This window comes from Oncorhynchus tshawytscha, linkage group LG14 (assembly GCF_018296145.1).
Source record: "Oncorhynchus tshawytscha isolate Ot180627B linkage group LG14, Otsh_v2.0, whole genome shotgun sequence".
NCBI classification, from domain to species: domain Eukaryota; kingdom Metazoa; phylum Chordata; class Actinopteri; order Salmoniformes; family Salmonidae; genus Oncorhynchus; species Oncorhynchus tshawytscha.
In genome coordinates, this window is record NC_056442.1 from 28,702,787 (window position 1) to 28,730,300 (window position 27,514).

Here is a 27,514-nt window from a genome sequence, read left to right on the forward strand (position 1 = left end):
TCGGTGTGATGCGAGGTGTTGGGTTTGCGCCAGACAAAAAGCTCAATTTTAGTCTCATCTAACCAGAGAACCTTCTTCCATATGTTTGGGGAGTCTCCCACATGCCTTTTGGCAGACACCATACGTGTTTGCTTATTTTTTTCTTTAAGCAATGGCTTTTTTCTGGCCACTCTTCTGTAAAGCCCAGCTCTGTGGAGTGTACGGCTTAAAGTGGTCCTATGGACAGATACTCCAATTTCTGCTGTTGTCACGCCCTGACCTTAGAGAGCTTTTTATGTCTCTATTTTGGTTTGGTCAGGGTATGATTTGGGGTGGGCATTCTATGTTCTTTTTTCTATGTTTTGTATTTCTTTATTTTGGCCGGGTATGGTTCTCAATAAGGGACAGCTGTCTATCGTAGTCTCTGATTGGGAACCATACTTAGGTAGCTTTTTCCCACCTATGTTTTGTGGGTAGTTGTTTTCTGTTTAGTGTTCTGCACCTGCCAGGACTGTTTCGGTTTCGTTTATTCACTTTGTTATTTTGTTCTAGTGTTCAGTTTAATAAAATCATGAACACTTACCACGCTGTGCTTTGGTCCGATTCTTCCTCATCAGACGACGACCGTTACAGCTGTGGAGCTTTGCAGCTCCTTCAGGATTATCTTTGGTCTCTTTGTTGCCTCTCTGACTAATACCCTCCTTGCCTGGTCTGTGAGATTTGGTGGGTGGCCCTCTCTTTGCAGGTTTGTTGTGGTGCCATATTCTTTCAATTTTTTAAATAATGGATTTAATGGTGCTCTGTGGGATGTTCATTTAAATGTATTTTTATTTTTATAACCCAACCCTGATCTGTACTTCTCCACAACGTTGTCCCTGACCTGTTTGGAGAGCTCCTTGGTCTTCATGGTGCCACTTGCTTGGTTGTGCCCCTTGCTTAGTGGGGTTGCAGACTTGGGGGCCTTTCAGAACAGATGTATACAGTGGGGCAAAAAAATATTTAGTCAGCCACCAATTGTGCAAGTTCTCCCACTTAAAAAGATGAGAGAGGCCTGTAATTTTCATCATAGGTACACTTCAACTATGAGAGACAAAATGAGAAAAAAAATCCAGAAAATCACATTGTAGGATTTCTAATGAATTTATTTGCAAATTATGGTGGAAAATAAGTATTTGGTCAATAACAAAAGTTTATCTCAATACTTTATCTCAATACCCTTTGTTGGCAATGACAGAGGTCAAACGTTTACTGTAAGTCTTCACACTGTTGCTGGTATTTTGGCCCATTCCTCCATGCAGATCTCCTCTAGAGCAGTGATGTTTTTGGGGCTGTTGCTGGGCAACACGGACTTTCAACTCCCTCCAAAGATTTTCTATGGGGTTGAGACCTGGAGACTGGCTAGGCCACTCCACAATCCATGGTTACTGCAAGTAGTTTAGTCATCTCAATTTGCTCTATTTAAATTACAGGTTGTAATGCAACAAAGTAGGAAAAATGCCAAGGGGGGGAATAATTTTGCAAGGTAATATTTTTTGTAATTGTACAAACTGCTTTAGTTTTAATGGATCACAGGAAGAGTAGCTGCTACCTTGGCAGCAGCTAATGGAGATCCATAATGAATACAAATACAAAGGGATTAATAAAAATGTATAAATATGTAATTCATTTGATAAAATATAAACATTTAAATTAAGTTTATAAGATTATTATTTATGGTTTAATTATATAACTACAGTTAGAAACTTGAGGAAATAACATGTGCACTAGTCTTGTAGTGACACAAGATGTCAATAGTACATTTTTATTAGGCAAAAGGTAATAAATGTGTCATTTTCAATATTAATACAAAAGGGTTTACAGCGCATTCGGAAAGTATTCAGATCCCTTAACTTTTTCACATTTTGTTCCTTAACAGCTTTACTCTAAAATTGATAAAATATTTTTTCCTCCCATCAATCTACACACAATACCCCATAATGACATAGCAAAAACAGGTTTTTAGAAAACTGAGCAAATGAATAAAGAAAAACAAACTGACATATCACATTTACGTAAGTATTCAGACCCTTCACTCAGTACTTTGTTGAAGCATCTTTGGCAGTGTTTATAGCCTCCGGTCTTCTTGGGTATGATGCTACAAGTTTGGCACACCTGTATTTGGGAAGTTTCTCCCATTCTTCTCTGTAGATCCTCTCAAGCTCTGTCAGGCTAGATGGGAAGCGTTGCTGGACAGCTATTTCAGGTCTCTCCAGAGATGTTCGATCGGGTTCAAGTCAGTGCTCTGGCTGGGCTACTCAAGGACATTCAGAGACTTGTCCTGAAGCCACTATTTTATTGTTTTGGCTGTGTGCTTAAGGTCCTTGTCCTGTTGGAAGGTGAACCTTCACCCCAGTCTGAGGTCCTGAGCGCTCTGGAGCAGGTTTTCATCAAGGATCTCTCTTTTTCTCCGTTCATCTTTGTCTCGATCCTGAGTAGCCTCCGAGTCCCTGCCGCTGAAAAACATTCCCACATCATGATGCTGCCACCACCATGCTTCACCGTAGGGATGGTGCCTGGTTTCCTCCAGATGTGACGCTCAGCGTTCAGGCCAAATAGTTTAATCTTGGTTTCATTAGACCAGGGAATCTTGTTTCTCGTAGTCTGAGAGTCCTTTAGGTGCCTTTTGACAAACTCCAAGTGGACTGTGCCTTTTACTGAGGAGTGGCTTCCGCCTGGCCTCTGTACCATAACGGCCTGATTGGTGGAGTGCTGCAGAGATGGTTGTCCTTCTGGAAGGTTCTCCCATCTCCACAGAGGAACTCTGGAGCTCTGTCAGAGTGACCATCGGGTTCTTGGTCACCTCCCTGACCAAGGTCCTTCTCCCTCGATAGCTCAGTTTGGCCCGGGCGGCCAGCTCTAGAAAGAGTCTTGGTAGTTCCAAACTTCATCCATTTAAGAGTGATGGAGGCTACTGTTCTTGGGGACCTTCAAGACTGAGGAATTGTTTTGCTCTGACATGCACTGTAAACTGTGGGACCTTATATAGACAGGTGTGTGCCTTTCCAAATCATGTCCTTAGAATAAGGCTCTAACGTAACAAAATGTGGAAAAAGTCAAGGGGTCTGAATACTTTCCAAATGCACTGTATGTAGAAAATGAAAAAGGATCCGAAGCAATTCGGTAGTGATCAGCAGTGGCACAAGACTGCACACACAGATAGCAATAGTAATTAAATCGGGATTGAGTAGGCATACAGCAGTAATGTGTAGGCATTGTGTAGTAATTCAATAGAGAATGTGGGTTACACAGTGGTCATTAAGGAAGAATTATGTAGTGATTTGAGTGGGAAATATGTAGTGTTCACCAGTAGTGAAATGTCCCAATGTGTCACTCATTACTACTTAAAGTACAGGTGTCAATATTATGGGCATGTGGCAGCAGTGTGTAGGAGGGAGGTTGCTAGGTGTGGGAAGTATGCAGAAGGGCATGAGACAAAGGAATGTGTAGCATTGGGGAAAGTAGTAGTATGTGTTAATTGCAGGGGTGCCCATGGGGTTGAGGATCAGAAATGTCCTGTGCAGAGAGGCAGGTTGAGATTTCCAGGGTTAGAGTAGTGCAGAAGTTGTCAAATGCTGAGGCAGTGAAGAAAGTAGAGGAAGATGGGTCAGGGGGGAGGGATCCTGAGAGGAGTGTTGTGAGTAGTAGATATGTACTAGTACAGAGCGATAGGCAAACAAGTGATATATGTTTCAGTAAGATTGAACTTTATAGCATTTATGGTTATCAACTGTACTGCAGAGATGGAACGTAAGTCGCAGAAAATTGAGGTTGTGGTGGCAGCAGAGAGGTATTTGGGTGTGCGAGACTTGACATCAGAAGAGTTACAGGGCATGTTAAGTGGTGGTGTCCCACTCTTTCAGGTTGTTGGCCTGAGGTAGTACTAAATAGATTTAAATAGTGGGTTAGGGTGGTGTTATTTTTTATTGTTACTTTTTTTGTGATTGTAGTGTTAGATGGTAGGGTATATGTTTATTTAAAAATATATATATATATTTTTTCAAGCAAAGTAAAAGGGAGTTGTACTCCAGTCCAGCAGGTGACGGTAATGCAACATTTATCGGATGCCGACCGCTGCTAAACATCATTGAAGAATAAGAATGTATTTCAGGAGGCAGCACACAGGAAGTGAAGCAGTAGTACATTACAGGGGAGAGTGATTCGTCCTCTGTTGATCAATGATGTTTACTCTCCGGTACAGCCGGTTATTGGGAAGTCTTTATTTGCAGATGATGGGGCCTTATGGAAGAGGGGAAGCAATGTGCCATACATAGCCAGGAAGGTACAGGAAGCAATGTGCCATACATAGCCAGGAAGGTACAGGAAGCAATGTGCCATACATAGCCAGGAAGGTACAGGAAGCAATGTGCCATACATAGCCAGGAAGGTACAGGAAGCAATGTGCCATACATAGCCAGGAAGGTACAGGAAGCAATGTGCCATACATAGCCAGGAAGGTACAGGAAGCAATGTGCCATACATAGTCAGGAAGGTACAGGAAGCAATGTGCCATACATAGCCAGGAAGGTACAGGAAGCAATTGATGAGGTAGAGTGGTGGGCATTAATGTGGGGATTCAGGTTCTCTGTAGAGAACTCAGACAGTGTTCTTTACCAGGTGGAAGGTGGGAGATGAGGTATGCTTGAGGTTATATGGGAGAAACTTAGAGAGGGTAGGGACCTTTCAGGTTTCTTGGGGTATACTTTGACACTAGACTAACTTGGGCAGAACACATAGAGAGAGTGGTGGGAAAGTGTAAGAAGCTAAATGTGATGTGGGAAGGAGTGGGGGGCTGGGCATTCCTCATTGAGGACCATGTATGTTGTATTGATTCGATCTGTAGTAGACTATGGCAGTATAGTGTATGGTTTGGCAGCCCGGACATCATTGGAAAGGCTAGATGCCATACAGGGACAAGGACTCAGAATATGTAGTGGGGCCTTTCGGATATCTCCCAGAGGCTGCATTACAGGTGGAGATGGAGAATATATGCCATTGCAGATTAGGAGACAGCAGCTGGCAATGAATTATTGGGTCAACCTACAGGGACATGGGGTGTCTCATCCTGCAAAAGGGATTTTACAGGCATGCTGGGAACATGAGTGAAGACAGAACACAAGCTTTGGGTGAGTGTGTAATACCCAGGCGAAGGTGATGGGACTGTATGGAAGGGAGTTTGGTCCAAAGGTAGCTATTCCTGTAAATCCACCGTGGCTACTCCCGCCTCCAGTAGTTCATCTAGAAGCGCTGGAGAGATTACAGAAAGAAGGGGAGGCTGTTGATCCATCTGATTTGTTTAATAGACGTCTGAACACTGTTTAACAGGATTTTGTGGCCATTTACACAGATGGTTCAAAAGATCCAAGGACAGGATGTACTGGGTCAGCATTTGTAGTTCAGGAATGTGGGGTGGAAGTCAGGAAACATATTACAGATCATCTGGCTGTATAAACGGAAGAGCTGATGGCCATACTGTTGGCCTTGCAGTGGGTGAAAGTCAAGCCAGACAGAGTAGTTATTTTCTCTGATTCATGTGCAGTGTTAATGAGTCTCCAGTCCTTTAGGTTCACGTAGCAGACAAGACCTGCTTTATGCGGTGCTACAAACCCATGGCAGGATTAGAGAGATGGGTATACAGTTAAGATTTAGTTGGCTCTCAGGCCATGTGGGGTGGCAGGGTAGCCTAGTGGTTAGAGCATTGGACTAGAAACCGGAAGGTTGCAAGTTCAAACCCCCAAGCTGACAAGGTACAATCTGTCGTTCTGCCCCTGAACAGGCAGTTAACCCACTGTTCCTAGGCGTCATTGAAAATAAGAATAACTGACTTGCCTAGTTAAATAAAGGTAAAATATAAAAAAATGTTGGGGAGCAGAGGTACAGAGGAAAGTCGGGGAGGAGAGAAGACTATTTTGTACAATATTAAGGGTGTGACACAGCCAGTTGAATGCGTCCTTAAATGTGATAGGAAAGCATCCAACAGGAAAGTGTGATTATTGCCAGGAAACAGGGACTGCGGAGCATATATTGCTACAGCGTGGGCAGTATCAGAGGGAAAGAGATGTTGAGATTTAGTATGAGGGAGAAGGGGCTACAGGAAATTAGTTTAAATAGTATTTTGAGTAGAACGTCATTAGATATAGTCTCAAATATATTTTTAAAGATAAACGGGGCTGGAAGGTAGGATTTAGTTTCTGTCTCTGGCCCACACTCCAGTACAGTAGGTGGCGGTCATGCACCATAACGTTGGATGCCAACCGCCGATAAACCCCACCGAAGAAGAAGTGAAGCAGTCTAGACTGGCATGGTGGAGCACTGGTCGTCGAGTGCATGGAACAACATTTGGTGAAACCACATGGCTACTGAGGCTTGTGAGAAGAACTGTTTAAAGAAAATGGACACTTGCCTTCTAGGGTGCATCACGTCCTGTGTCTCATTTTTGGTCTATTGATACATGTTTTACTTGTATTGGTTTCAAACGTGTTCATGAGCGCTACTGAAATGAGGAAAAGTGCATTCTGAATTGAATTTAACCATGCCTTATATTTATTAAATGTTGGTAAATTGCCTGTGCTTTGTCGGTACTTCACACTGCCTGCTCAACCAAGCTCGAAAATAACCTGCCAATTTTCCACCCTGTGATTACAACAACCATATTTAGCTACATAAATTGCTTTCGAGAGCCGTCAAACATGATCTTTACCAAATCAGATGTTGCCTACTGTAATTGGAGTTGCGCGTTGCATTATGGGACACGAATAAAGTGCAAAAAGGATTTGCACAGAGAGGCTAGCTAAAATTATCTCAACGAAACGCTAAAAAAAAATCATTTTGTAAACCTTTAAAAACAATTTGTGCTATCGACAGCTCCAAGTATTAATGAAAATCTCAAATGTATCCGTCTTTGGCCAACGAATGCTTCCCAAGGAATTCCAAAGAACGGGCTAAATAGGCAAGGATAACAACCAGACAGTTTGCAAGTTAGGCTGCTGCACGCCCAGCTGTGGTGTGTTTACATCGGCCTCATTTGACTCCACAACCCGAGGCCAATCAAGTCGAACAGACGGAATCACACACTGTTCTATCGACTGAAGGTATATTTTGTTGCCTAGTCAGTAACTAGATCCCGGAACACTGCTAGCTAGCTATAAGGTGTGGATGCTTGGTGTGTATTTGTAGTTTACTTGCCAGTCAAATAAACGTTACATCAGATAACTAGCTAGCTAGCTGGTGGCTTGTACAAGGCTCTGTAACTGTTTATAACCAGCTAACTAGCTATTTAAAAAAAAACTTTTTACCAAGCTTTCTTTTGTTCGCTAACTACCTTGTAGTTAGCTAGCCAACTAGCTAGATTGCAACTTGTTGTTGCTTGCGGTATGCAAAGCACTGTTAATGTTTACAAGTGAAAATGCTAGCTAGGTTCAGTTGAGCCTACGCCCCCTTCGTCTGTAAACATAATGCCTGTCCCAATTTTGGAGGAGATCCATTGGCTATTTGTGTCGCACCTGATTTGATTAGTAAGAACTAACAACTTCATTGCAGCAGCTAACGTAACTTAGTAAGCTATTTTCGTCAGTATGATGATGAAATCCCAAGAACGTTAGTGGAGGCTGTTCAAGAAGGGATAACCTTCTAGAAATGTTTTATTTCATAATGCAGGCTATTAGGCCTAGTTACTCGCCAATAGGTTTTTAGCTTGAGACTTTGATTTGTTATGTTTCTACAGTGAATTATCTAGGCCTATTTATGGACCCTTCACCTATAAAAACTTAATGCCAGTTCTTGAAAGTTCAAGCCTGGCAATGCTTGAGTCGGGTTTTGGATTAGGTTAGCCAAAATTTTGAATTAAGAGAATATGATATTGAAAGGTAGACAACAACCCACACTCCTCCACTGCAGCTAAAATCAGTGGCATAAACCTAATTTGCGATGCCTCTATTGGGCCAACAGCCTGGGAGTATTTTCCCTTTTTTTCTTAGTGAGAACAGACAAGCTCTCCCAAAGAGAGCCCCTTCAGGAGAGTTTTGTTTGATGGAAAATCTCATGCCTCAGAGCAGCCACATGTCTGAGAGGGGCAGCTGCACTTGTAGTGTGGACTTGACATGAATTTGGATTTCACCATGATGCATCTGCTTTGATTGTTGTTACATAACTTGCTGTCTACCTCTCACTTCCACCCTCTCACTGCCCTGCTCTCTTCCACCCTCTCACTGCCCTGCTCTCTTTCACCCTCTCACTGCCCTGCTCTCTTCCACCCTCTCACTGCCCTGCTCTCTTCCACCCTCTCACTGCCCTGCTCTCTTCCACCCTCTCACTGCCCTGCTCTCTTTCACCCTCTCACTGCCCTGCTCTCTTCCACCCTCTCACTGCCCTGCTCTCTTCCACCCTCTCACTGCCCTGCTCTCTTTCACCCTCACTGCCCTCTCTCTTTCATAGTAACTTATTGGAAGAAACCAAGCAGGACCTTTTAGGTTAATTTGATAGGCTTTTACACAATTACATCATTTGTTTGAACAATTTGGCTGTATGGTTTCATTGGATTGTAGGATAATGTAAGCAGATCTTCAGTTGTCCTCAACCATCAACAATACAAAAACTTGTAGCAGAAATAAAATGCAGATTGTTTGGTGTTAGGTTAAGTTTGTTTTGAGATTTGTTTATCTTCTTTCTAAACCATTGCAAGAGCTGTAAATACATTGTCTCTGGCTTTGAACATCCACATTTATTTTCTGCTAGTAGCACATTTCTACGTTAGATTTTTGGGAGATTAAATCAATCTGAGTTTCAGTGCGTAAACAAATGTCAAGAGGGATGTTTCTCTTGGCTCTGCACTCCTTCATTGCCATTTGTTTCTGCATTTCTTCCGCCACCCTGTTAAGACCATGTCGTGAGGCCAAATTAAATTCACCCCAGACAATAGACTGTTCTCTGTTAACACTTAATTTGTTAAATTGTCATTCTGTGTGGTTACGTAGGCTTAACTGAGCTCCTCTAATCCCATCATCTGACAGAGTAGATTTACTATAGTATGTGGTATTTTCCTTTTTAATACCATGACTGGGTTTATATTTAGGTTGTTTTTGTTTGTTTGCTATAGCCATTGTTTAACATCCATCAAAAGAATGAAATACAAACATTACATTGACTTTATAGCAAAGGCCCAATGTAGGCCAACATTGTAGGATAATTTTCCATTCTTCCTGTAGGTACACTAAGACAAAGATGGGGGTCAAAACCTTTATCCACAGTTCCCCCACGCACAGTCAAGAGATGCTGGAAAAACTAAACGCCTTGCGCAACGAGGGCCACCTCTGCGACGTCACCATCCGTGTGCAGGACAAGTTGTTTCTGGCGCACAAGGTGGTGCTGGCCTGCTGCAGCGAGTTCTTCCGCTCCAAACTAGTGGGCAGGCCTGAGGAGGAGGACAAGTTTGTGTTGGACTTGCACCACGTCACGGTGAGCGGCTTCACCCCTCTGCTGGAGTACGCCTACACCTCCACCCTCTCCATCAGCACGGAGAACATCATCGACGTTTTAGCCGCCGCCAGTTACATGCAGATGTTCGCCGTGGCGAGCACATGCTCAGAATTCATGAAGTCCAGCATCCTCTGGAGTGCTGGGAGCATGGGGCAGGAGAAACCGCAGGAGTCGGCTCTCGGCGAGAGTGCTTCCTCCCACTGCAACTTGACCCCATTGGACAGCAGCCTGTCACCTGTATCGTCTGACTGCAGCGTGATGGAGAGGAACATCCCTGTGTGTCGCGAGTCGCGCCGCAAACGTAAGAGCTTTATCATGATGTCCCCAGAGAGCCCACTGAAATGCACCTCGCAGATCACCTCGCCGCAGATGCCCAACCCATCGCCCTCCTCCTTTTCGGAGACCACCACCCAGCCAGTGGACTCTTCCCTGGCCTTCCCGTGGACCTTCCCGTTCGGTATCGACCGGAGGTTCCACCCAGATAAGCAGCCCAAGCTTCCCGAGAGCCCACGCCGTCTGGACCAGGCAGGGCCCTCGGAGGTGAGCCGCCGGCTGAGTGACTTCCTGGCCTGTGAAAGCTCCATTAAGGCACCGCTGTCGCTGGCGGGCCCTGAGGAGGACGTGCGTGTGAAGGTGGAGAGGCTGAGTGACGAGGAGGTCCAGGAGACGTCGTCGCAGCCCGTCAGCGCTTCCCAGAGTTCCCTGAGTGACCAGCAGACGGTACCCTGCAGTGAACAGGTCCAGGAGGACCTCCTCATCAGCCCACAGTCCTCCTCCATAGGTATGGGTCTCTCAAACTGACAACACTCAGATGTTTTCAGACCTCAACAGTAGTCTTATGTCAAGGTGAGATCACATCCCACGCCTATGGTTGTGTGTTTTTAGTTAAATGCTTCGTCCCAAAATTAATGGAAGGGCTAGGCCTAACCACATAGTCTGGTGTGCATATCTTTTCCATTCGTTTTGAATTGCGGCATGTAGCTGGGTCTACATAATGGAGGACCTAGGATGTGGACTTCTCTATACAAGACCACCAACTTTTTTTCCTCTTTACACTTTTTGGGAGTGTAATTTCCCTCAATTTAAAGGGCCAATTTGCAGTTGCTACATACTTTGTTTTGTTTTAGAAATTCATTATATTTAGGCCTACCCATTGATTCTTGAAGAATATAACTTATAAAGTCCTCATGAACTTTGTTCAACTGTCATACCCAATCAGAACCCAAAATATCATCTTGTTTTACTCAAAGTAACAAAGTAGGCTTAAATATAAACAGACACTGTATAGTCTCAAAACTATAATTTTGATATCATGGATGGTCAATCCTTGGATCGATAGCTCTGTCTATGAATTTGAGTGGCTGCATTTCGCCAGCCCCATTCCTCAACTGTTTTCCCAAACAGTGGTGGGAAGGACACTTTATTGCTTCAGCTGCGGATTGCCACTTTAAAGTTATTCATTTTTTGCATTACATCTGTGTATGGGTTCGATCCCGACCCATGTCTTATGGAAATCAGACTGAGAAAGAGCTAGTAACTGGGGGAAATTATATTTCATCTTTGTTTTGGCATAGGTTCGATAGATGAGGGAGTCACAGAAGGGTTGCCCTCAATGCAAAGTACATCCAATGCTGGAGGTCATGCTGAGGATGATGAAAGGTAACAATATGGTTGGTTGAAGCCTTAGTAGAACGGATGGTACGGAAAAAGTAGATGGATATATACAGTTGAAGTCGGAAGTTTACATACACTTAGGTTGGAGTCATTAACTCGTTTTTCAACCACTCCACAATTTTCTTGTTAACAAACTATAGTTTTGGCAAGTCGGTTAGGACATCTACTTTTTGCATGACACAAGTAATTGTTCCAGCAATTGTTGACAGACATATTATTTCACTTATAATTCACTGTATCACAATTCCAGGGGGTCAGAAGTGTACATACACTAAGTTGACTGCCTTTTAAACAGTTTGGAAAATTCCAGAGAATGATGTCCTGGCTTTAGAATCTTCTGATATGCTAATTGACATCATTTTAGTCAATTGGAGGTGTACCTGTAGATGTATTTCAAGGCCTACCTTCAAACTTCGTGCCTCTTTGCTTGACATGGAAAAATCAAAAGAAATCAGCCAAGACCTCAGAAAAAACATTGTAGACTTCCACAAGTCTGGTTCATCCTTGGGAGCAATTTCCAAATGCTTGAAGGTAACACATTCATCTGTACAAACAATAGTATGCAAGTATAAACGCCATGGGACCACGCAACCGTCACACCACTCAGGAAGGAGACGCGTTCTGTTCGGTCTCCTAGAAATAAATGTACTTTGGTGCAAAAAGTGCTAATCAATCAAAGAACAACAGCAAAGGACCATGTGAAGATGCTTGAGGAAACGGGTACAAAAGTATCTATATCCACAGTAAAACGAGTCCTATATCAACATAACCTGAAAGGCCGCTCAGCAAGGAAGAAGACACTGCTCCAAAACCACCATAAAAAAAACAGACTACGGTTTGCAACTGCACATGGAGACAAAGATTGTACTTTTTGGGGAAATGTCCTCTGGTCTGATGAAACAAAATAGAACTGTTTGGCCATAATGACCATCGTTATGTTTGGAGGAAAAACGGGGATGCTTGCAAGTCGACGAACACCCTCCCAACCGTGAAGCACAGGGGTGGCAGCATCATGTGGGGGTGCTTTGCTGCAGAAGGGGCTGGTGCTCTTCACAAAATAGATGGCATCATGAGGTAGGAAAAGTTTGTGGATATATTGAAGCAACATCTCAAGACATCAGTCAGGAAGTTCAAGCTTGGTCGCAAATGGGTCTTCCAAATGGACAATGATCCCAAGCATACTTCCAAAGTTGTGGCAAAATGGCTTAAGGACAACAAAGCCAAGGTATTGGAGTGGCCATCACAAAGCCCTGACCTCAATCCTATAGGACATTTGTGGGCAGAACTGAAAAAGCGTGTGCGAGCAAGGAGGCCTACAAACCTGACCCAGTTACACCAGCTCTGTCAGGAGGAATAGGCCAATATTCACCCAACTTATTGTGGGGAGCTTGTGGAAGGCTACCTGAAACGTTTGATCCAAGTTAAACAATTTTAAAGGCAATGCTACCAAATACTAATTGAGTGTATGTATACTTCTGACCCACTGGGAATGTGATGAATGAAATTAAAGCTGAAATAAATCACTCAACTATTATTCTGACATTTCACATTCTTAAAATAAAAATTGTGATCCTAACTGACCTAATACAGGGAATTTGTACTTGGATTAAATGTCAGGAATTGTGAAAAACTGAGTTTAAATGTTTTTGGCTAACGTGTATGTAAACTTCCGACTTCAACTGTATACACAATACCACTCGTAAGTTTGGACACACCTACTTATTCCAGGGTTTTTCTTTGTTTTGATTTTTTTTCTACATTGTAGAATAATAGTGAAGACAAACTATTAAATAACACATATGTCATGAAGTAACCAAAAAAGTGTTAAACAAATAAAAATATATTTTATTTGAGATTCTTCATAGTACTTACTCTTGGCATTCTCTCAACCAGCTTCATGAGGTAGTCACATGGAATGCATTTCTTAACAGGTGTGCCTTGTTAAAAGTACATTTCTGAAATGTCTTTCCTTAATGTTTTGAGCCAATCCATTGTGTTTTGACAAGATAGGGGTGGTATACAGAAGATAGCCCTATTTGGTGAAAGACCAAGTCCATATCGCAAGAACAGCTCAAATAAGCAAAGAGAAATGACAGTCCATCATTACTTTAAGACATGAAGGTCCATCAATACGGAAAATATAAAGAACTTTCAAAGTTTCTTCAAGTGCAGTCGCAAAAACCATCAAGCGCTATGATGAAACTGGCTCTCATGAGGACCGCCACAGGAAAGGAAGACCCAGATTTACCTCTGATGCAGAGAGGTAGTTCATTGGAGTTACCAGCCTCAGAAATTGCAGCCCAATAAATGCTTCACAGAGTTCAAGTAACAGACACATCTCAACATCAACTGTTCAGAGACTGCGTGAATCAGGCCTTCCTGATCGAATTGCCTGCAAAGAAACCACTACTAAAGGACACCAATAACAGAGGAGACTTTCTTGGGCCAAGAAACTTGAGCAATGGTAGAACAGTGGAAATCTGTCCTTTGGTCTGATGAGTCAAATTTGAGATTTTTGGTTCCAGACTCAGAGTAGGTAAACGGATAATCTCTATATGTGTGGTTCCCACCGTGAAGCATGGAGGAGGAGATGTGGGAGTGTTTTGCTGGTGACACTGTCGGTTTATTTAGAATTTAAGGCACACTTCACCAGCATGGCTGCAGCAATACGCCATCCCATCTGGTTTGCGCTTAGTGGGACTATGACCCAAAACAAACCTCCAGGCTGTGTAAGGGCTATTTTACCAAGAAGGAGAGTGATGGAATGCTGCATCAGATGACTTGGCCTCCACAATCACCAGACCTCAACCCAATTGAGATGGTTTGGGATCAGTTGGACCACAGAGTGAAGGAAAAGCAGCCAACAAGTGCTCAGCATATGTGGGAACTCATTCAAGACTGTTGGAAAAGCATTCCATGTGAAGCTGGTTGAGAGAATACCAAGTGTGTGCAAAGCTGACATCAAGGTAAAGGGTGGCTACTTTGAAGAATATAAAACATGTTTTGATTTATTTAACTCTTAAGTAACGTTTTTGGTTACTACATTATTTCATTGTTTTGGTGTCTTCGCTATTATTCTACAATGTAGAAAAGTTACAAAAAATGTGAAAAACCTTGAATGAATATGCTCTTCCAAACTTTTGACTGATACTGTGTGTGTATGTGTGTATATATACAGTTGGGCAAAAAAGTATTTAGTCAGCCACCAATTGTGTAAGATTGATGAGAGGCCTGTAATTTTCATCATAGGTACACTTCAACTATGGCAGACAAAATGAGAAAAAAAATCCAGAAAATCACATTGTAGGATTTTTGATGAATTTATTTGCAAATTATGGTGGAAAATAAGTATTTGGTCAATAACAAAAGTTTATCTCAATACTTTGTTATGTACCCCTTGTTGGCAATGACAGAGGTCAAACGTTTTCTGTAGGTCTTCATGATGTTTTCACACACTGTTGCTGGTATTTTGGCCCATTCCTCCATGCAGATCTCCTCTAGAGCAGTGATGTTTTGGGGCTGTTGCTGGGCAACACGGACTTTCAACTCCCTCCAAAGATTTTCTATGGGATTGAGATCTGGAGACTGGCTAGGCCACTCCAGGACCTTGAAATGCTTCTTACGAAGCCACTCGTTCGTTGCCCGGGCGGTGTGTTTGGAATTATTGTCATGCTGAAAGACCCAGCCACGTTTCATCTTCAATGCCCTTGCTGATGGAAGGAGGTTTTCACTCAATCTCACGATACATGGCCCAATTCATTCTTTCCTTTACACGGATCAGTCGTCCTGGTCCCTTTGCAGAAAAACTGCCCCCAAAGCATGATGTTTCCACCCCCATGCTTCACAATAGGTATGGTGTTCTTTGGATGCAACTCAGCATTCTTTGTCCTCCAAACATGACGAGTTTTTACCAAAACGTTATATTTTGGTTTCATCTGACCATATGACATTCTCTCAATCTTATTCTGGATCATCCATATGCTCTCTAGCAAACTTCAGACGGGCCTGGACATGTACTGGCTTAAGCAAGGGGACATGTCTGGCACTGCAGGATTTGAGTCCCTGGCGGCGTAGTGTGTTACTGAAGGTAGGCTTTGTTACTTTGGTCCCAGCTCTCTGCAGGTCATTCACTAAGTCCCCCCGTGTGGTTCTGGGATTTTTGCTCACCGTTCTTGTGATCATTTTGACCACACGGGGTGAGATCTTGCGTGGAGCCCCAGATCGAGGGAGATTATCAGTGGTCTTGTATGTCTTCCATTTCCTAATAATTGCTCCCACAGTTGATTTCTTCAAACCAAGCTGCTTACCTATTGCAGATTCAGTCTTCCCAGCCTGGTGCAGGTCTACAATTTTGTTTCTGGTGTCCTTTGACAGCTCTTTGGTCTTGGCCATAGTGGAGTTTGGAGTGTGACTGTTTGAGGTTGTGGACAGGTGTCTTTTATACTGATAACAAGTTCAAACAGCTGCCATTAATACAGGTAACGAGTGGAGGACAGAGGAGCCTCTTAAAGAAGAGGTTACAGGTCTATGAGAGCCAGAAATCTTGCTTGTTTGTAGGTGACAAAATACTTATTTTCCACCATAATTTGCAAATAAATTAATACAAAAATCCTACAATGTGATTTTCTGGATTGTTTTCTTCTTCTCATTTTGTCCGTCATAGTGTACCTATGATGAAAATTACAGGCCTCTCTCATCTTTTTAAGTGGGAGAACTTGCACAATTTGTGGCTGAATAAAGACTTTTTTGCCCCACTGTATGTGTGTATATATATATATATATATATCAAGATCCCCCTTCCCTGGCTTTCAACCCCACTCGTTTGGAAGGTTTCATACCCTTGAGATTTTATTTTGTTAAATCTAATCTTGCATTTATGTAATATGTTCCATTTTGCCTTTAAGCTGGAATGGAATCCTTGGGTCTTGATGTTTTTATGATGAAGCTTAACAAAGGTTTTGATCTGGCACCACACGCTTTACCAAATTTGTGCGTACCTCACTGAAGCACCACATCCTCTTTCTTGATTTTCAGATTAGAAAGCCTCCAGTACCCTTACCACTTGTACATAAGCCCTTCCATCCGCCCTGGCACTAACGGGCCTGACAGACCTTTCCAGTGCCCCACGTGTGGCGTCCGATTCACCCGCATACAGAACTTGAAGCAACATATGCTCATCCACTCTGGTAGGTTTTTCCACACATCCACTAAGCAGTTGGAGAAGTCTGTGTAGACTAACTACTGCTCTGCGACCTGTTATGTCCTATCTGTTATGTCATAGGTACCCACCTGGAAAGTAGCTCATGTGACTTGTACCGTATTTACATTGCCCCCTACAGTAGTTCCATGCGTCCTCTATCCACCCGATGATAGGAGCCGGAGATCAATGGTATGAATGGCTATTTAATGGTTTGACTCATGGCACACAGTGGAGAAGAATGAAGGGCATTCCAGGGAACATTGATTTTGGAAACACTTGAGGCTTGGTGTCTCCCGCCTCGGTTGACATCGGAAAAACACACTCATCAAGCGCACACATACCCAAACTCATGCTTGACGACAGTGGAACATTATAACAGGAAATGTCAACCAAATATCTACACTAATTTCAACTTGACTCTTAACCTTCACAAACAAGCAGTGCTACATTCAATGAGATCAAGTGTTGTTGTTTCAACGTTTCCAGCCCTTGATACAACAAGTTAGATTTTTGGAGTATAATGTCCTATTTAACGTCTTCTCTAAGCTTGAAGCTTGAATTTGTCCAAAAGTAATCAGGCTTGCATGTGAACAGTCCCATTTGTGCAGCCATGCACAGTTACAGCATGTGGAAAGTAACTAACTATAGGCTGCAGGCAAGGACTCCGTATTGTGTCCCAACAAATAATGGGATAATTGTCTCTGGTACTCCAAACATCAGACACACTGCTCACATTCATCAGGAAGACCACCAAGGTATTCATCAGGGTTCTATCCCCCACCCAACACACACATCTACTAGACCCAATTATAAAATATATAGTGGAGTATTCCATCAAAGCAAGAAGGGGGGGTGCTCTCTGCCCTGTAGCTGTGTCCAGAGGTTTTTCACTACTGTAGCTCCTATGTGGTATTATTATTCTAAACTGGCCAGTCAAGTATACCGTAGAGTAGAGGTTGACTATCTGGTTGAAAATAGTTCATGGGGCTCAAGTATTTTTCTTCAGGGTCATTTAAGCTCGATCCATAGTGTTGTATGCAGTTAAAAGTAATGCAGTTCACGTCTGCTTAAATTATCCTTCTCTGGCTCTGCGCAATGGGCTTCATTGTAAATTCTCGTAAACGTATGCCCTAAAAAAGAGCCGTTGATGTATTTTTATATTTGTCATTGAAAAAAGTCAGGCTTAATCTTAGTCGTGGCATGTTTACGAGGGCCATAAATAACTGAGTCAACGGAAGCTCTTTTTGTTGTATTCCATGGCCACTGAGTTCTATGGAAATAATGACTCGTGTGCCAATCTCCCTTCATATTGTTCCCCTGGTCCGTTCGGCACAGAACTGGTTGTTATGACCCATGTGTGTCAATGAACCATGAGTGACATTGGAGTCTGGATGCCTTTGTCACAGAACACAGACAGCTGATGTTCTGAAAGAGCTGCACAATCTGGATTCCTACAAATCAGCTGGGCTAGACAATCTGGACCCTCTTTCTAAAATTATCTGTCAATTGTTGCAATCCCTATTACTAGCCTGTACAACCTCTCTTTCGTATCGTCTGAGATCCCCAAAGATTGGAAAGCTGCCGCGGTCATCCCTCCCTCTTCAAAGGGGGAGACACTCTAGTCCCAATCTGTTATGGACCTATATCCATCCTGCCCTGCCTTTCAAAAAATCTTTGAAAGCCAAGTTAACCTCTCTTGGGTAGGGGGCAGTTATTCAGGCCCAGAACCTAGGATATGCATATAATTGGTAGATTTGATAGAAAACACTGTAAAGTTTCTTAAACTGTTAAAATTATGTATGTGAGTATAACATAACTGATATGGCAGGTGAAACCCCTAGGACAAACCATCCCGAAAAAAATAAACAAATTCAGCCTACCACTGTTTTCAATGGCTGTCACTTTGTTTATAAGGCGAAATCCTCTCAGATTGCAGTTCCTAGGGCTTCCACCAGATGTCAACAGTCTTTAGAAAGAGTTTCAGGCTGGTTTTTGGACAAATTAGCCAGAAATTGTAGTTTTTCTAAGTGGCTCCCATTTTGGCTGTAGTGTTTCCAAGCGCGTGGAAGAGCGCACGTTCTTTGGTATTTTTCTCCGGTAAAGACCATAACGATTTTCCGTCTTAAATTTGATAATTTATTTACGTATTCGGGTACCTAAGGTTTGATTATAAATGTTGTTTGACTTGTTTGGAAAAGTTTATTAGTACCGTTTGGGATTCATTTTGTATGCATTTTGATGGAGGGAAACAGGGTGGATTATTGACTGAAGTGCGCCAGCTAAACTGAGTTTTTATGGATATAAAGGAGGACATTATCGAATAAAAGAACCATTTGTGATGTATCTCGGATCTTTTGGAGTGCAAACAGAAGAAGATCATCAAAGGTAAGGCATTTATTATATCGCTATTTCTGATTTTCGTGGCGCACCTGCCTGGTTGAAATATGTTTTTCATGCTTTTGTATGCGGGGCGTTGTCCTCAGATAATCGAATGGTGTGCTTTCGCCGTAAAGCCTTTTTGAAATCTGACACAGCGGCTGGATTAACAAGACGTTAAGCTTTATTTTGATGTATTACACTTGTGATATTATGAAAGTTAAATATTTATAATTCTGTAGTTTGAATTTCGCGCTCTGCAATTTCACCGGATGTTGGCCAGGTGGGACGCTACCTGCCCATAAGAAGTTAACGAACAGATCACCGACCATTTCAAATCCCACCGTTCCTTCTCCACTATGCAATCTGGTTTCCGAGCTGGTCATGGGTGCACCTCAGCCACACTCAAGGTCCTAAATGATATCATAACCGCCATTGATAAAAGACCGTACTGTGCAGCCGTCTTCATCGACCTGGCCAAGGCTTTCGACTCTGTCAATCACCGCATTCTTAGCAGCAGACTCAACAGCCTTGGTTTCTCAAATGACTGCCTCGCCTGGTTCACCAACTTCTTCTCAGAGTTCATTGTGTCAAATCGAAGGGCCTGTTGTCCGGACCCCTGGCAGTTTCTATGGGTGTGCCACAGGGTTCAATTCTCGGCCCAACTCTTTTCTCTGAAAATATATCAATGATGTCGCTCTTGCTGCTGGTGATTCTCTGATCCACCTCTACGCAGTCGACACCATTCTGTATACCTCTGGCCCTTCTTTGGAAACTTAACTTCTTTTGGGCAGGTGGGACGGAATGCAATATTCAAAATACAGAAATACTCATAATAAACATTCATAAAACATACAAGTGTTATACATCGGCTTAAAGATGAACTTCTTGTTAATCCAGCCGCCGTGTCAGATTTCAAAAAGCCTTTACGGCGAAAGCATACCATGCGATTATCTGAGGACAGCGCCCCGCTTACAAAAGCAGACAAACATTTTCCAGCCAAGTAGATTAGTCACGAAAGTCAGAAATGGCGATCAAATGAATCACTTACCTTTTGATCTTCATATGGTTGCACTCACAAGACTCCATGTTACAGAATAAATGTTTATTGGACTCAACCCACTCAAGTGACGCACCCTGCCTAGGGATGGCATTGAAGAGCACCAGTAAGCCAGTAGCTTACGTGTTGGTATGTACGGCAGGACCAAATCGGAAAGATAGGTTGGTGCAAGCCCATGTAATGCTTTGTAGGTTAGCAGTAAAACCTTGAAATCAGCCCTTGCCTTATCAGGAAGCCAGTGTAGAGAGGCTAGCACTGGAGTAATATGATCAAATTAGTTGGTTCTAGTCAGGATTCTAGAGGCCATATTTAGCACTAACTGATGTTTATTTAGTGCTTTATCCAGGTAGCCGGAAAGTAGAGCATTGCAGTAGTCTAACCTACAAGTAACAAAAGCATGGATTAATTTTTCTGCTTCATTTTTTGACAGAAAGTTTCTGATTTTTTTCAATGTTACGTAGATGGAAAAAAGCTGTCCTTGAAACAGTCTTGATATGTTCGTCAAAGGAGAGATCAGGGTCCAGAGTAACGGCGAGGTCCTTCACAGATTTATTTGAGATGACGACAAACATCAAGATTAATTGTCAGATTTAACAGACGATCTCTTTGTTTCTTGGGACCTAGAACAAGCATCTCTGTTCTGTCCGAGTTTAAAAGTTGAAAGTTTGCACCTATCCACTTCCTTATGTCTGAAACACAGGCTTCTAGCGAGAGCAATTTTGGGGCTTCACCTTGTTTCATTGAAATGTACAGAGGTGTGTCATCCGCATAGCAGCGAAAGTTAACATTATGTTTTCGAATGACATCCCCAAGAGGTAAAATATATAGTGAAAACAATCGGAGGAACACCGAAATTTACAGTTGATTTGTCAGAGGACAAACCATTCACAGAGACAAACTGATATCTTTCCTACAGATAAGATCTAAACCAGGCCAGAACTTGTCCGTGTAGACCAATTTGCATTTCCAATCTCTCCAAAAGAATATGGTGATCGATGCTATCAAAAGCAGCGCTTAAGGTCTAGGAGCACAAGGACAGATGCAGAGCCTCGGTCTGATGCCATTAAATGTCATTTACCACCTTCACAAGTACAGTCTGTGCTATGTTGTTGTCTAAAACCAGACTGAATAATTTCGTATACATTGTTTGTCTTCAGGAAGGCAGTGAGTTACTGCGCAACAGCTTTTTCTAACATTTTTGAGAAGAATGGAAGTTACGATATATGCTGATTAGTTTTTTTTTTTCTTGGTCATGGTTTGGCTTTTTCAAGAGAGGCTTTATTACTGCCACTTTTAGTGAGTCTGGAACACATCCGGTGGATAGAGAGCCGTTTATTATGTTCAACATAGGAGGGCCAAGCACAGGAAGCAGCTCTTTCAGTAGTTTAGTTGGAATAGGGTCCAGTATGCAGCTTGAAGGTTTAGAGGCCATGATTATTTTCATCATTGTGTCAAGAGATACAGTACTAAAACACTTGAGTGTCTCTCTTGATCCTAGGTCCTGGCAGAGTTGTGCAGACTCAGGACAACTGAGCTTTGGAAGAATACGCAGATTTAAAGAGGAGTCTGTCATTTGCTTTCTAATGATCTTTTCCTCAAAGAAGTTCATGAATTTATTACTGCTGAATTGAAAGCCATCCTCTCTTGGGGAATGCTGCTTTTTAGTTAGCTTTGCGACAGTATCAAAAAGAAATTTCGTTTTGTTCTTATTTTCCTCAATTAAGTTGGAAAAATAGGACGATCGAGCAGCAGTAAGGGCTCTCCGATACTGCACGGTACTGTCTTTCCAAGCTGGTCGGAAGACTTAGTTTGGTGTGGCGCCATTTCCGTTCCAATTTGCTGGAAGCTTGCTTCAGAGCTCGGGTATTTTCTGTATACCAGAGAGCTAGTTTCTTATGACAAATGTTTTTAGGGGTGCAACTGCATCTAGGGTATTGCGCAAGGTTAAATTTGAGTTCCTTTAGGTGGTTAACTGATTTTTGTCCTCTGATGTCCTTGGGTAGGCAGAGGTAGTCTGGAAGGGCATCAAGGAATCTTTGGGTTGTCTGAGAATTTATAGCATGACTTTTGATGCTCCTTGGTTGGGGTCTGAGCAGATAATTTGTTGGGATTGCAAACGTAATAAAATGGTGGTCGGATAGTCCAGGATTATGAGGAAAAACATTAAGATCCACAACATTTATTCCATGGGACAAAACTAGGTCCAGAGTATGACTGTGACAGTGAGTAGGTCCAGAGACATTTTGGACAAAACCCAATGAGTCGATGATGGTTCCGAAAGCCTTTTGGAGTGGGTCTGTGGACTTTTCCATGTGAATATTAAAATCACCAAAAATTAGAATATTATCTGCTATGACTACAAGGTCCGATAGGAACTCCGTGAGGAACGCTGTATATTTCCCAGGAGGCCTGTAAACAGTAGCTATAAAAAGTGATTGAGTAGGCTGCATAGATTTCATGACTAGAAGCTCAAAAGACAAGATTGTTTTTAAATTTAAATTTGCTAACGAAATGTTTGCAACACCTCCGCCTTTGCGGGATGCACGGGGGATATGGTCACTAGTGTAACCAGGAGATGAGGCCTCATTTAACACAGTAAATTCATCCGGCTTAAGCCATGTTTCATTAACAGTTCGATAAAAATCAATGTCATAATGCAGAATTCATATTTAATCTATTGTAGTGATTCTAATGTGCAACAGAAGTAATCTTTCTCTTTTGTTCATCCCTTTCTCAACAGGCATTAAGCCCTTCCAGTGTGATCGCTGTGGGAAAAAGTTCACACGGGCCTACTCCCTGAAGATGCACCGGCTGAAGCACGAAGGTAAACGCTGTTTCCGGTGCCAGATTTGTAGTGCAACATTCACGTCCTTCGGCGAATACAAGCACCACATGAGGGTGTCCCGCCACATAATCCGCAAGCCACGGATTTACGAGTGCAAAACGTGCGGCGCCATGTTTACCAACTCTGGCAATTTAATTGTACACCTGCGGAGTCTGAACCATGAGGCATCTGAACTAGCAAACTACTTCCAGAGCAGGTGAGGAGTCCAGGGGTGTCGTCCCTTCATTTACTCAGCTTAACGTAACACAGGAAATAAGCAAAAAATACAAATAAATCTCCCATAGTGGCCGTGTTCAGGGAGAAATACTATTTCAAGCTTTTCAGAATTGGTTCTTTACACATTCCCAACTAACTGTTGCACACTAAGCATACTGTACAATTTACAGTACAACACATCTCAGTCATGCTGAATATGTGGTTCAAAGCAGTCTTTGGCCACGTTCCTCATCCCTATATAGTGGGATATATATATATATATATATATATATATATATATATATATTTAATGTAGAATAGACTATTACATGAGTTACTATTTTGTATTTTGTTGTCCAAATTTCTTAATTGAACCATTCCAATGCTTTTATCTTAGTTGCTAGCCTTTGAGAAACATACAGTATCAAATGATGCGTGCTAGGGTCTTTAAATCCTTTCGTTTTGCTTGCAACAATTTGGATACATTACATAACCTATTTCTGTCAATGCATTTTGCTTTTCCATATAGGAATTTCACTCCGTTTAATGGCTTTCATTCAAATGTATTGCTCATAGAACTTAAAGTACTTCTACATAAAGCAGACATATTCTAGACTTTTCCACTTCTTAATCAACTCAAGCCCTCACAGGTTTTTTAGGGCTCAAATGGGCCACTGACTTTTTAAAATGTTATAGTATAGTATGTCTATGCCTGAGATCATAACACTGTATGGAAAATTCTTTGGCGATCCAGTTTAATTCTCAAAAAACAGATCACAGGCCTCACACAGCCTTCACATAAAAGATCTGTCACCGTATTATTTTTCAAGAAAATGGGCCGATTTCCATCCGTTTTTCAAATTGCTTTCAAACTTACACCATATTTACTGTGTAGTCTACTTTATATAGGAGGTTTAGAGACACTTTTATCAACAGCCTTTTCTCGTCTGTTATGTCTCCACGTGGTCCCAGTGATTTCCTCATGCCCGACTACCTGAGCCAAGTGCAGGAGGAGGAGACTCTGGGGCAGTACGAGCTGGTGGAGCACGGCTTCGAAGGCAACAACTCGTCTGTCCAGATGGCGGTCATCTCCCAGGTCTCCTCCACCCAGAATTGCGAGAGCAGCACCTTCCCCCTGGACCCCTTATCCTTGAAGGACGAAAAGGTGTCGGAGGAGCCAAAGACAAATGGCAGTAGCAGCTCCCCGGATGGCTCTGAGGAGGAGAACGCCCATATCAAAGAGCTGGCTTCCATTTCGATTGAGTGACCGTCACCTAATTGTCCCCCTCGCCCCCCTTCCAATCCAAAGCCCTGACTTTGGAAAGTGCCTGAGATTGCCCTTCTTAACATTCACCTCTAGAATGGGAGGTCTTAACTTTGCTAACAGTGACAAGTAGTTTCTTTCCTTCCTTATTGGATTATTGTTTTTGCATAATGAAGTTCAAATGATAGACGCCGTCTTACTTCTTGAGTGCCGTCGCTTTGGGCAAACTTAGTGTTACTAAATATTGTTTGATAATCGAATGCTACATTGGATTTTGTCGTGAACTATGTCAGAGGTGTGTATGCATTCCTTTGTGAGGAGGAGCACAGTACATTTGAAACCTTTTCACACACAAAAAGTTTGACCGTGAAATTGCATCGTAGAGCTCTTTGTCTCTCACTTTCGTTATGAAATGAACTGTAGCTACTACACTTGACTTGTATTGGGTGTTAATGTAGGTGTCTACTGGTGGCTTAGACCCTCAAAGGCATGGCAGCATTTTATTTCATACGCGAAGTCAGTCGTTAAACCATCAAGAGAGACGCACTGCAGCGGCTGCCCTTTCCGATATCTGGAACAGCTAGGCTAAGTTCAAATGTGAAGTTGAAGTGGAGTAAATTTGTCAGACCTATTTCATTAATACTTGTCCCTAACATTTCTTGTGTGGTGGAAGTTTCTATACTGAGGTATTTGTAATATGTCAGCTGTGTGACAAAAAACGAGTCTCACTATAACAACAATTTGTTAAATGTCAAAAACAATTGTCACCACCGTGACATAGAAGTAATATATCACCACGATAAGTGCGTATTACTAATATGTCAACTTTGGTGACATAACGACTATACTTTAATGTCACTATTTTGACATATAATGAGACCATGTTGCATTTGGTGGAGAATGTGTTGGTCAATTTACACTGAATGTTTACTTTGGACATGACATTTCAGAAGCTAGTGTCATGACTGTGGGTGACATTCTTCGGACTAACGTTGTACTAATCAAGTGGTCAGCACATTAGAATCTGTAGCTGGGTGCCTTGCTTTTACTGTGAGTTGAGTTGTGTAATTCAATGTATATGGAGCCAGGAGAGGTCTTCAATAACATGGCAAACATGACATTGCTTTGTATCATGACGTGTGATCGATAGGTATTTTAGTCTTCATGGTGTTCTAGGTTCACCTTGCAATTTTCCAGTTTCAAGTACAGGTTAAATTTTCAACAGAAATCTTGCCCTAGCTTGGACACCTGTTACTGTACATTGCTTGGACACCTGTTACATTGAGCTATCACTAGTCAGTTGCATATCACCATGCCTTTATAATAAGGTGGTGATACTCCATTGATTTAAATGCTACTGGTATTTCATTTTTCATTGTGTTCCATGCCTTTAAGTGTAGTCCTTATTCACCTAATCTTGGTAGTCCTGCAAAAAAACTAAAGGACTTTTGCATGCCAATGAAATGCAAATTAGATTAGAAACTTTTAACATTTGTTGGTATTGAATTCTTGACCCCTCAACCAGGAATTTCTGGAATTTGACATTGGACCAGTAGATCCTAAAAATATTACCAGGAAAATAAATAAGAATTTGATGACAATTAACATGTTGAATCTGTTATCTTGGGTTCAGAGAAGTAACAGTTTGTTTTACTATCATAGAATGGGTGCTCAGAGATTTGTTTTATGATTATGTATCGTGCCATCCAATCAACCGTTCCTAAAAGATGTGGCATTTAGCCTAACTACCCTATGTCTGGGTAACAATCAAGCTCTCCTATTGCACCAAATGTTCCCAATCCCTTTGGGGTTGACGTATCTACCATTTGAATCTATCGTTGCTGTTGACATTATAAAGTAATGAGCTAATCATTCTTGGTTTCCCCATGCTATTGAAACAGGAAATGTCATTTTCGCTCCGATAGACACTATCATACTGTGCGTTGGAGAAAGTATAGCCTTATATTGGCCCTTGCATAGATTCAACCTGCACAATTTAAAATCTTGAGACATTTTCTTTTTTTCTCACGTTTGAGCATTTTAGCGCTTAAGTAAGCTTGTGTTTTGCCTGTGTTTGTTTCTGTGTGTATTCATATACCTTTTTAATAAAGAAATGCTGCTGTTTTGTTAACTTAAAGTGCCCAAATATTTTTTGTGAACCTAATGTGTGCAATAAATGGACAAGCTGTTTATATTTTGTCTGAATAATGAAAGAAAAGAATGTACTGTTTTTGTGTTGTGTACTTACAATGTGACAAATTAACCTGAAGAAAAATAAGTGAGAATCCACTCATCTGTGAAAATCGTGAACAAAACTTAAATTTTGATATGTAAAATGTTTGTATTTTTGCATTTCGCCTAGGAATGTGAAATGCGCGTCCATTTAAAAGTCCTGTGAATCCGAGAACGTGCTTTCTGCTGTTTCCTATTCAATAAGGTCTTGTTGAGGCATTAGACCTCGGCACATATCAGCTTTTTGTTCTTGATTTTACTCCATCAAAAGTTTTTACAGATATTAGCATGTCTTTTCTTTGTTCCCCAGATGTAGCTTCTCTTTTGTGCAATGTTTAAAACATGTATTGGTTACATATGCCTTTTTAACGTATACATGATATATACATTTCCTGGTTCATATTGTTTGTTGAAAATATGAAAAAAAAAAACAGTAGCTCTTAGTTATACATGATATATTTTTGTGACTTTTTGTATTATGTTTGCCGTTTCATGAATATGCCATCTTTTGGATATTCTCGTTTAAATGTGAATAAAACAAAATGGTTAAGGAGTGTGGGCCTTTTTGTGTTCACTTTGTCTGCAAACACATCTGTATTGTGTGTGTGTGTATGTATATGTGTGTTTTCTTTATGATGTAGATTAATTTCCAACTTAGTTTGGATGATTGAAAAATATCTATTTGACTTTCATTTAATGGTTTTAAACATCCCCATAATGCAATTCGCATATGGTGCAAGAGCAAAAATGTTTGTGGTTTCATAAGCAAGTATTTACTTGGACAGACAAAATAAATAAAAACTTGCACCAATTCCCACCCCCTTGGCCAAGTTATTTATTTTTGCGGACATGAAAGGACAACGTATCTGGTATACATCACCTACACAGTCTTCTGACTGGAGCACATGCCTATAAATGATTTTTCTTAGCTATATGCCAAAACGATAAAACCCACCAACCTCAAAAACACAATTCTGAATCATTATGCTTTCACACTTGCCTAATGATGGTGTTTGTTTTTCCTGCTCATAACCCTGTTGACTACTGCCTATTGCTATGAAAAGCACTGTAGGCAACAAATTAAGTTAATCAAATATACTTGTTCTTGATTATTCTGATGAATTGGCATGTAAATTTATTTTTCATGGCATTTATCTATTATATACTTAAAGTCTAAGA

The 27,514-nt window shown here is 41.7% G+C and overlaps 1 protein-coding gene across 3 annotated transcripts; it reads left to right on the plus strand.

The window, feature by feature from the left end:
- Nucleotides 1-6,276: 6,276 nt before the first annotated feature.
- On the plus strand, nucleotides 6,277-26,889 carry zbtb44 (zinc finger and BTB domain containing 44). 3 transcript variants are annotated; one of them, XM_042297292.1, is made up of 6 exons: nucleotides 6,277-7,106; nucleotides 9,219-10,270; nucleotides 11,064-11,148; nucleotides 16,198-16,349; nucleotides 22,540-22,623; nucleotides 23,812-23,988. In XM_042297292.1, the coding sequence occupies exons 2-6, from the start codon at nucleotides 9,235-9,237 to the stop codon at nucleotides 23,835-23,837; spliced, it is 1,383 nt and encodes a 460-aa protein (XP_042153226.1). In that variant the 5' UTR covers nucleotides 6,277-7,106; nucleotides 9,219-9,234; the 3' UTR covers nucleotides 23,838-23,988. The 3 variants fall into 3 exon arrangements, with proteins under 3 accessions (XP_042153226.1, XP_042153225.1, XP_042153227.1); XM_042297291.1 differs by having other exon boundaries at nucleotides 6,279-7,106; nucleotides 22,540-22,840; nucleotides 23,812-26,889; XM_042297293.1 differs by lacking the exons at nucleotides 9,219-10,270; nucleotides 11,064-11,148 and having other exon boundaries at nucleotides 6,706-7,106; nucleotides 22,540-22,840; nucleotides 23,812-26,889.
- The last annotated feature ends 625 nt before the right edge of the window (nucleotides 26,890-27,514 follow it).